Here is a 10,355-nt window from a genome sequence, read left to right as displayed (position 1 = left end):
CAATTAGAGGAAGCTCAGGTTCGTTTGTAAAGTGCAGCCCAGGGGAGTCTGCTCCTGCCTCTGTGCCTGCGCAGCAGTCACCCCCTCTGCCTCTCTGGGGGATGAGTGGGGCAAACGCTGCCACCACCCAGCTCTGCCTCTGCCTCGTTGCACAGCGCTTGCTGCCTTGGGTGGGAGGTGGTGCGGATGCGCCTGATTCTGCACCATCTTCTGGACCACTTGAAGATGAATCCCAGATCCCATCCCCTCCCTGACGCGCCTCCTGGCTGCTGTCTCTCCGCTGCTTTCTAAGCCTTGTGACTCACTTTGTATCTTCACTGGAAGGTCTGTGAATGCACAGGGTTAGTTACATGTTAACTGTCACTGTCTTTATCATGAAATTACTGCCTTGAGGGGACCATGTCTCATTAGAGCAGATGGGGAAAAAAATTCTCCATGCTACCACCAACATGCAGTTTAATTTTAACTGGCATATGTCCTGCCTCTCCCAACGACGCAGCAGTTCTCCCCTCCCCTGTGATCTGGCTGAACTGTCCGGGCTGGGCGTTGTAAGTTCCTCAGGAATGAGCTTTCCCAGGCGGTGCCCGTGTAGCAGAGCGGGCAGGGGGAGGTCGGGGCTGCCTCGTCCCCGAGAGTGAGCAGTGAGAGCGGACCTGCCTGGCTGTGAACGCCGCTGGCTTTCCAGCCCCTTACACCCTCTGCTGCCCTACAGCAACCGGTCGCTGTGTAACACCGCTGAGTCTGTAATGGAGATTGAGGACAGAAGCAAACCATACAGACTTTCTCTTTATTCACTTTTTAGCCTGCAAAAAGGTTACAGCGCCAACAGTCTTGCATGCAGTGGCCTGTGTGTTTAGGGACAGCCGTGCTGTAAAGCCTGGGGGACCTTCCCAGACCGTAGAGCTTGGCTGCCCTCCCTGAGCCCATTGTGTCCCAGTGACTCGTGCTCCCTGTCTGTGGCTGAGCACTGTGTTTTGGGCTTCACGGTATCTGTGAGCTGCACAAGGATGCGAGTAAGGGCAGGGTGAGTGCCAGAATAGCTCTGTGGGCACTCTCCACTCCACCAGCCCCGGGCTGTACAACACAGGAATTGGTGCTAAACAGGGGAGTCAGGACTCTGGGCTCGTTGAATTGGCTTTATACAGGCTGGAGCTGAAGTCACCTTCCAGACTGCCGAGGTAAGACTGAGCCTGGAGGATTGTTTCCTGGTGGTGATTCAAGGCTTTGCATGCACAGACATCACTTACATCAATCACTTGTGCATGGAAGGAAATGAGGTTTCGAACTGGCTGCTCGTTTTTTAGGCCAGGTGGGTACAAGAAGGAGCGAGAGCACGTGGTCCCTTTACACGCTGGCTGTGAGGGAAAGGGAACTATGTTGATCCAGCTGCTATTCCCTGCTCTGGCTGTCCATGCAAGCATAAAAGGAGCCCACGGCATGAGGATCAGCATCTTTCCAGGCACAGCTGGATGTCCAGATGAGAGAGACGCTGTTCACTTCATAGCATCGTCTCCAGCTCTTTGTTTAGGTTGGGGTGATGCTGATTCAGGTCTGTTAAGTCCGCTGTGTTTTGCCCACAGGCTCTCTGGCTCATCTCCTGGGTTGGACAGGGCAAAAAGTTATCCGAGGCAAAGGAGCTGGGGATGTAGCCGGGCAGGCTGGCACGGGCAGGGAGCAGCAGCCCCCGTTGCTGCGTGCCCCCTGCCCCTCGCCCCGCCAGGCTCACGCTGAAGCTGGTGGTGGCGTGGGAGGCCAGCCCGCCGTAGCAGCAGCTCCCCGCCGCGCTGGTGGCACGCGCCTTCTGCTTGAAGTCCAGTGCCAGGCTTCTCCGAAAATGGGCTTTCTTAATCTCCGCCTGCACCTGAGAGAGCGATCGGAGATGGCTGCTGGTGCCCAGAGACAGCAAAACAGCCATCCCTTCCTTTCCTCATGGTTTTCATTCCTAGTGGGATTTTTTTTTTCCTTTCCAAATCTACTGAGAGGGATGGATCCAAGTGTTCCCTCTGGTTATCCCAGCCTGGGGGCTGCAGGTTAACTTCTGCGACCCTAAAGGGGCTGTAACAGGGAGCTCCGCTGTTGACGCTTCTAACTTACCTCCCCATTGCAAAAGCAGTAGATAAAAGCCACAAAGAAACCCTGCCAAAAGAGACAGAGGTGGAGTTTGAGTCCCGAGCCGGGATGCTGTGTACATGTGCCTCCCCCTTCCCCGGATGAGCGTGGCGCAGTGTTCGGAGCAGGGCCAGCAGCCCCGTGTTGACGTACCTGAGAGGAGTTAAAGAGCATCTCATAATGCATCTGGATCTGCCACAGGACTCCAGAGACTTCGGTGTAGGGCATGGCCATGAACACCACGTAATGGACTCCGAAAAGCGGCATCAGCACCAGCGTGGACTTCAGCAGCTTCCTGCGAGGAGAAATGCTCCGAGCCGTTATCCGGGATGTGCCAGCCAGCCTGCAGCCCCCTCGCAGGCGTTGGCAAGTGTCCTAGCAAAGAGGGCAACCGCTTCAACTTCTGCTGCTGCTGCAGCTGGTTTCTGCATGGCTATTGCACCGTGCATGGCTATTGCACCCTGTCCGGCTTGGAGGAGGGAGCAGGCAGAGCCTGGACTCCTGAGCCCACTGTTTTGATCGAACGGAGCTGCCTGAAGCACCAGCTGCCATCATCCTGCCACCCTCCCTCGCCATTCCCACGCCTCTGCTCTTCGTTCAAGGAGAGGCCATCTCAGATGAACAGGCAGAAAATGAGCCAGACCGGGGCTGGGACGCGGTTTTGCTGCTGCCAGCACTTGCCTGTACTGCTGCCGGGGGTCCAGCTTCCCCGTGTTGGTCTCCCAGAGCTTGGAGGCCAGCACACGGACGATGTTGAGGAAGAGGAAGAAGTTCACCTGCCAACAGACACCCGCTGTGGTTTTGTTGCCCGCGGTGACCTGGGTCTGCCCGAGCAGCCTCCCGGGATGAGGACAGGCAGGTCTGGGTGAGCTGCAGGCGGGGATGTGGGGGTGATGCCGTGGTCAGTGTGGCGGGACCAGTGCTCCTGGATCCCTCTGCATCATGTGGGCCCTCCCTGGGTGCCAGGGTGGCTGGGGACCAACCCCAGTGACCACAAGCGAACATATCTGCGTCTCTTTTGGTCCCCTTTCCCCAAAAGCAGTTGGGAGATTCAGCCATGGGGTTCTTACCACGATGGCAGCCAAGATGGGGACCTGATAAATCCACTTCATGTTCCCTGCGCTGAGGTCCCAGCACCTGAAGAGAGACCAGTAAAGAAACACCTTGGAAAAACCTGAAGTCACTGGTAAAGAAAATTGTCAGCTGATGGCTCCCTGTACCCCCAGTCACCATCACCGTCCTCCCACCCTTCCCCTCCCCTGGCTGAGAACTTTGCAGAGTTTGTGTAAATCTTGACCCAGCAGCAGCCGTGCTACAACCATCCATAACCACCACGGTGCTGCAAATCGGTTTTAAATTGTCATTAACTTTCCTGAGAGTTCCTTGGCCATCTGAAACTCTTGCTGTACATTCTGTGGCTTTTCTCATTTTAAAATGCTTAACTTCAGAACGTGCCCTTTAGCATTCATCTTTGCACTGTTTATTGATCGATTTATGGTGTAAACCTGCATCCAGCTTCCTCCCAAATGCAGAACAAAACCACGGTGGGTCTAGATTGCTGTCAGTTTTAGGAACAAGCCTTGTACACGTGTTGACGTCTCTTGTTCTTTTCAGAAAATTTTCATTTTCGGAAGTTCTGGTGCCCACAGATTTTTTGACTAGCATTTGCAACCAGTCTTTCCCTCCCCAAAGGACTGTCACAGAAGGTGGACCTACGTACTGCGTATCTGCCAGGGAGGCCCTGACACTGGCCCAGACAGACACGAACACAGCGGGGAGACCTGGAGGGGTAGGAACCAGAGTGAGGAGAATGGATGGACCATCATGTTTGCAGACCAAACCAGTTCCTGGCAGCTCGTCTGCATCCCACTGCCCTTATCTGGGCACTCAGTGCCGCTCAGCGGCCACAGCATTGGGTTGGGGTCCATCCTTACCCCAGCCAATGATGATGAGGACCCACAGGTAGTTCTTGTTGGAGAGGAAGGCCATGAAGATCAGGCTGTGCAGGTAGAGACCTTCCACCAGGATCCAGTAGTGGTTGGTGGCCAGAAAATAGAGGAAGAGCGTCACCACCACCTTGCAGCCAACCTGTGGATATAGAGTCAGAGAGGTGCCCATATCAGGCTGTACCCTGAAAGCAAAACCCAGTGGCTTTTGCTCTCTGGCCAGCAAAACCTGGGCTGTGCCCCATGTGTGGCTCATATTCCTCCTCTTGCGGAGAGCTACGTCTCCCCTGGGATGTTCCAGCGTCAGACGTAGGGCAGGTATTTCCCCCAGGAGAGGTATTTCCCACACCAGGGCGCTCTGAGCTCAGACAGGCTGCAGGCCCCGTGTCCTCTGTGGTTCTGACCTCTACTGTGGGACCAGGACGGGGAGAAGCTGGGCAGAGCTGTAGGTGGCCCTTCATCCCTCCCCGGCCGCAGCACCCCTGAGCAGCACAGCCCCGATCTGGGAGGGTCGCAAGCGCGTCCCCTCGCACCAGCGCTCCTAAATCCCCTTTTCCCCTGATCCTGCCTCTGGTCTTGGCACACCACTTGCCAGGTGGCTCCGTTGTCCTGGCGAGGGACCCATTTCTGCCTTGAAGTCATCCTCCCGCATCTTCTCCGTCTCGCTGGCCAGTGTGCCCGAGTAGAGCACCATGTCCTTCACGAAGATGCTCACCGCCCGGCAGATGAAGGAGGTGAAGAGGTGGACGTGGATGTAGTTGCGTGTGCAGTGCAGGCGCCTACGGAGGAGGAGTGCGACACGATCCCAGCCCCGGCTGCCCAACGAGATCCTCACATGTGGGCTCAGGCAATGGGGGGGGGTCCCAGAGAAGGTGAGCTCCAGGGTGTCAGCCCTCCCACGGGCACAGGAGTCAGATCTGGGGGCAAGTGGGGTGTTAACCCCTTCAAGAGCAGGGTGGAGTGGATGGGGAGCTGGTCATACTGGGGGTGTTTTGGGGCTTTGGGAAATGGTCTGGTGTTTTTGCTGGGGTTTGGGGCCCGTTCCCGTTCCCTAAGGGGCTGCTCCCCCTCGGGGGGTGCGTGTGTGCAGGCGGTGGGGAGAAGATGGTTGTGTCCCACACAGGGATGGGGGTTCAGTTCCTCCTTACTTGAAGTATGAGAGGATGCAGACGGCGACGATGAGGGAGGCCAGGGAGATGGAGTAGCCTACGGTGTACATCAGGTGCAGGCGGTCAAACACCTCCTAGAAGAGAAGGGCTGTGTTCCACAAGCCCTCTGCAGCCCAGGCCCCCTCTCCGCCCCCGACCTCTGGGCTGAGGGCACGGGAGGAGCAGGGCTTGTTTGGAGAGCGGAGCTCCCGGCAATTCCCCTGGCCTTTGCTGCTCTTCCCTGGTCCCCATCCCGATCCCTTTTCCCAGAACCTCCGATGAGCAAGGTCACCTTCTCGTGGCTCCGGCTCTCGGAGGAGAAGAGCAGAGCACATTCGGTGTAATTGGCCCAGGTCTTGTTGATGCTGAGAGCCATCGCCCACGTCCCGTAGGCACTGCAGTACCTGTAGGCGTGACCTGGGAACAGTGACGGGCGCTGTGACAGCGGCAGGACACGCAGAAAGCCCGGACACATCCCTGCTTGGTGGAGGATTATCACCAAGGGGAGGTCGCTCCCTGCCCGGGTGCAAGCGCTTACCTTTATGGTTGAAGTCGTAGATGTAGTCGGGGCACGGCACCGACACCTCCTGGCTGGGGGAGCCCTTTGGCCAGCAGATAATCCCGTCCCACTCTGGAAGGCAGCTGGTGTCTGGCCAACGAGCAAAAACACATCTCACTTTGGCTCCAAACAGGGCCACGGCGTAACCTCCAGTTCCCCCAAGCGTGCCCTGGAGCAGGGCGAGGAAAGCGCGCTGCCACGCGATCACCCCTGGCCGGCAGAGCAGGGGGAGCCGAGGGGGGGCCGGGGAGGGGGACACGTCCCATCATGTCCCACCTCCTCCAGGGGGGCAGTAGAGGCCCCTCCACGTGCTCTTATTTGCAGTGCGCACAGGGCAGCCAGCGCTGGCTAATCAGGGTGATGATTTAATTAGCACCTAATTGCACCCTGAGCAGCCACGGTGCCAAGAGCTGCACAAACCCACATCAGGACCCTGCGGCCCTCAGGAGCTGTGCATCTCCCTGGCCCCATCCTGCTCCCATCGGAGGGGACAGCATTTCCCGCAACAGCTCCACCGGGGCCGGCTGACCCATGCGCAGGGGAGGGATGCTACCTTTGATCTCCTCCAGTTGGGCTTTTATGTCTCGCTGACATTTCTCCTTAGCTTCCACCAGGAGATAGATCTGCTCTTCTTTTGTGAGAACATCATCATGATCGACCTGCCAAGACAAAAACGGTGACAACCCCCATCTCCACATGGCCAGAACTCTCACATGGCAGCTCGGCTCAGGTCTCCTCTTTGTGCTCACAATTTAGAGATCAATCCTCCCTGGAAGAGCTCGACCCACCTTGGTGGTCTCCATGTCCCCAGAGAGCTGCCACCACCTGCTCGGTGACATGAGCCACCCGTGGCTGGGAGCCGGGATCAAGGAGCTGAGGGTGAAGCTGCTCTGTCCCAGCAGCACCTGAAGGTGGTTGACGAGACACCCACAAACGCTTCCCAGCTCGGGGCAGGACCCACATCACTTCTGCTGCCACAAACCACCCTGTTGCTCCCTGCCACCAACCCCTGAGTCCAACCAGCTAATTAACACCAAGTCCAAAATCACGAAGGGCTCAAGGGCCGTTAAGAGAACATCATCTCCTGACATGGAAACAATGCTTTGCTGAACCCTACAGCACGGTTGTGTCACCCACGGGCTTGTAGCATCGAGCAGGACCATCCTTGGGGCAAGAAATGAGAGTCACAGCCAGTGCCAGAGACAGGCGGGGAAGACAGGAGTGTGCATGGAAAATGGATGTGCTGGTAGGCAAAGCTAACGGAGCGGCCATGGCATAGCTGGGTTCTCCCAGCCCTCCCCGGGTGAGTCAGGTTTGTGCAGCTTTGGGTAGATCCAAACGCTACAGGGAAGAGAAAAGCACTGCCTTCCTTCCCACTCGTGTTTTTCCCTTTTGCGAGGCTGAGGCTGACCATGAGCCCCCTTCCACCCACGGAGAAAACGTGTGTCCTTTCATGTTTCCGGGCTCGGAATCAGTGGCATGTTGGGCTTCTGCCCCGGCTCCTCCTCGCCCGCCCCACCAGTGGTGCTGGATGTCCCCATTGCCCATGACGAGCCCTTCCGAGCCGGGTCTGGCAGCCCCTGGTTAAAGCGGCCAGCCGGCGATCCGCAAACGAGCGGGCGCCCAGCGCTGGGAGCAGCGCCATGCAGACGGGCGCAGCCTGCAGCGGCTGCAGCCTCCCAGTCGCGTCGCACGTGCAAATGTCTTTTGGGATGTTTTGGACTGAGATGCTGAGTTTGGAGCTGGGATAGGGAAACAGCCCTGGAAGTGAAAAGGAGCCGGGATGCAGTGGGGTCGTGTTGGCTTCCGCACTGCCCACAGGCGAACGGGGCCAAATCCTGCCCCAGAGAGGAGACCCTGAACTCCCATTCACGCTCTTCCCCAAAGCAGCCGTCCGGGTGGGTGGGCAGAAGGGGGCTGCTGAGGGGGTCCCGGCTTTGGGAGAGGCGCTGGATGCGCCCAGCTCTGCCCTCACCGCATCCCTCCAGCTTTGCCTGCGCTGACCGTAAATCACTCCTTCTGTTCCCCCGATGCCTCCGAGGCAGCGAACCCTGCCCTGGACGCGTCCAAGAAATGGAAAAACCATCACATCGCGGTGTCTCCATGGCTGCTGGAAAGCTTTTAGCGGGAGTGAGAGGCTCTCTGCTCCCACCTGGCAGCTCTGTGGAGCGGGAGGTGCAGCCGGGGGCACGCAGCCCCCGACCAGAGCCGGTTGCACAATCAGCAATATTTAAAGCCAGGAGAGGGACCGAAGGAGCCCACGGGGACACGCAGACTTACCAGAGCCCACACAGAGCTCAGGAGGCAGCAGCAGAGGAGAGCCACCGTGATGCCTCCCACGGGGACGGGTGCCTCCATGGTCCCACCACGCTGCTGGGACGGGGACCTCAGGGATGGTGAGCTGGAGAAAGCAAAGCCTTCACCTGGGGACAGCGGAATTGCTGCCGGCCCCGGGGTCGCAGGTGACGGAGAGGGCTGGCGCGCTCGGCAGGACAGAGCATCTTCTGGGAGCACCTTCCCGGCTGCGGTCCCTGTCGAGGTGAGGTGGCGGCAGGGGCACAGCCCGTCCCTGGGTGCTCAGGGCTGGGAGAGCACCCCGAGGTGAGTCCCCTGTCCCCGGCGGGCACTGCCCCAGCAGTGCTATAGGGAGCCGCTCACAGGCTTACCAGGCAGGGGGGTTTCTCCCCCCACCATGCTTGCTGCTATTCAGTCTCTGTGTCTCGCCTGCTTTAAGCGGCTCCTGGAGCGTGTGCAAACAATTCCCGTTCGGATGGGGATGGCAGAGGTTTATTGGCTTAGCCCTAGGTGCTAAAATCCTCTTCATTCAAGGCAGATTCCTCTTCTTTTTTCAGAAACTTCTCTCACTGCCTGGGTGGCTCATTTTTCAGCTGTCAGAGCATCCCCCCACCACCCCCTTGCTGCTCGGTCCCCTCCAGCCCGGGCTGGTCCCAAGGAATCGAAGGACAGTGGGGAAAATCCCAGCGAGGTGGCTGGAGGCAGAGGGTGCAAGCAGTGAGCATCACCTCACACTGATGCTCCGGAGATGGGATGTCTTTCAGGCAGACGCCAGTTTAACCCTTTTCCTTCTCTTGGGAAGCTCTTGGGGAGATGTGCCGGGATCAGCCCCACTCCCCACTAGGACAAGCACCCCACTTTGTGCGCTTGTTTGCAGCAGGACCTCACTGCATTTAGCCCTCTGCGGAGGGGGCTGATGTGGGAGCAGGCAGGACAGACGGACAGGCCTGGCACCAGGGAGTTTCCACCCTGATGGGTCCCTCACGCAGCCCGTGAATGAGATAAGATGAACCGGTGGGTCAGAGCTGGTCCCACCGCAGCTGACACCGTTCCCATTGGAGCGGTCCCTTGTCACCTGCATCCCCTTGGGGAGACCCCAGGGCTGTCCGCTGTGTTTCAGGATGATGCAGATGCCCGGTTTGCTCCCACCGCCCCGCCAGCTCCAACACCTTGTGTCCCCCAAGCAGCCCGAGCATCCCCCTGGGGAAATGGGGGCGCAAAGCGGGGCGTCCTTGCCCCCCGAGCAGGTCATCATTAGTGGGGTGAGGCTGAAATTCAAAAGCCCAGTGCCAAACCCCGGGAACAGCAGGTTCCCAACCCGTGGCTTCACTTGTGGGCTGTGTAATCCATGGCCGTGTGCAGCTATCGCTGCCTCCGTAAGGGCAAAATCCTGTGCAGGGCAGAGCCCCCGGAGCCTCCTTCGGGGTCCTCCTGGCAGGGCATCTCATCCTGGACCTGACCACGAGCCCCTGGGGCTACTTGGTCAGACTTTTGCTTGGCTACTGGGGCAGGGGAAGGCATATCAGCTGGCTGAGGGAGCAAAGCAAATCCAAATGACAGCGCTGGGGGGGTGCTGCTGCTCCCTCTGATTAAATGAGACAGGAAAACAAGCCTGCCGGTTGCTTTCCCTGCCATGGCAATCAGCTGTAAATCAAGGAGGGATTAAGGGCATCTTTGGCAGCTGCCCATCTCCCCGGCCCAATTTAGCCACCACCCCGGACCATCGCGTGGGTGCCGACACCGGCCCCGGCGGCATCGCTCTGCCAGGCAGCACTGCAGCTCCCGCGCTCGCTCATCGGGGTGCTGCATGGGCACGTAGGGCAGGAGACGGGATACGCAGTTAAATTGCAAGATTAATGCGTTCTGAAGGCTCTTCTGGGTACTGATTTCTGACCCAGAAGCTGCTGGGGAGTGAGGACGGAGTAACAGTAAGGTTATTTCGGAGTCGGGTGGATGGATGGGTGCTGGCTCAGGGGGAGGCAGCAACGCTCAGGGGCAACTTGATTCCCACTGCAGGCGAAATCTGACCCAGGCTCCGAGTTTGCAGTTAGCAAAACATGCTGGTGTTTGGGTTTGGGTTTTTTTTTTTTGCTAAATTACTTGCTATATTATAGAGAGATCTGGAAAGCAATTATTGCAAATGACACCCACCCAGCCCCATCATCCAGCCCCCTCAGCTCCCCGAATCCACGCTAGCAATTGTGAGATGACGGCAGACGGCAAATTTCCCAGCAGTTTGCGGCTACTGCCTCCTCCCGAAAGACCCCCGTAACCCGGCTGGCGATGGCTCAGCCTCCG

General features: G+C 58.4%; 1 protein-coding gene across 1 annotated transcript; it reads right to left on the bottom strand.

The window, feature by feature from the left end:
* Positions 1–1,498: 1,498 nt before the first annotated feature.
* Positions 1,499–8,120, bottom strand: LOC309681194 (parathyroid hormone/parathyroid hormone-related peptide receptor-like; the record flags this gene model as incomplete). The annotated part of the gene is made up of 14 exons (XM_082495033.1): positions 1,499–1,861; positions 2,095–2,136; positions 2,263–2,400; positions 2,787–2,885; positions 3,180–3,246; positions 3,830–3,890; positions 4,044–4,197; positions 4,648–4,834; positions 5,204–5,298; positions 5,496–5,620; positions 5,742–5,852; positions 6,316–6,421; positions 6,551–6,667; positions 8,043–8,120. 14 exons carry the CDS (start codon positions 8,118–8,120, stop codon positions 1,499–1,501), a joined length of 1,743 nt encoding a protein of 580 aa, XP_082351159.1.
* Positions 8,121–10,355: the final 2,235 nt, after the last annotated feature.

Source organism: Vanellus vanellus, assembly GCF_965231255.1.
Source record: "Vanellus vanellus genome assembly, chromosome: 24".
Lineage (NCBI taxonomy): Eukaryota > Metazoa > Chordata > Aves > Charadriiformes > Charadriidae > Vanellus > Vanellus vanellus.
This window is presented reverse-complemented; position numbering and strand designations above follow the sequence as displayed.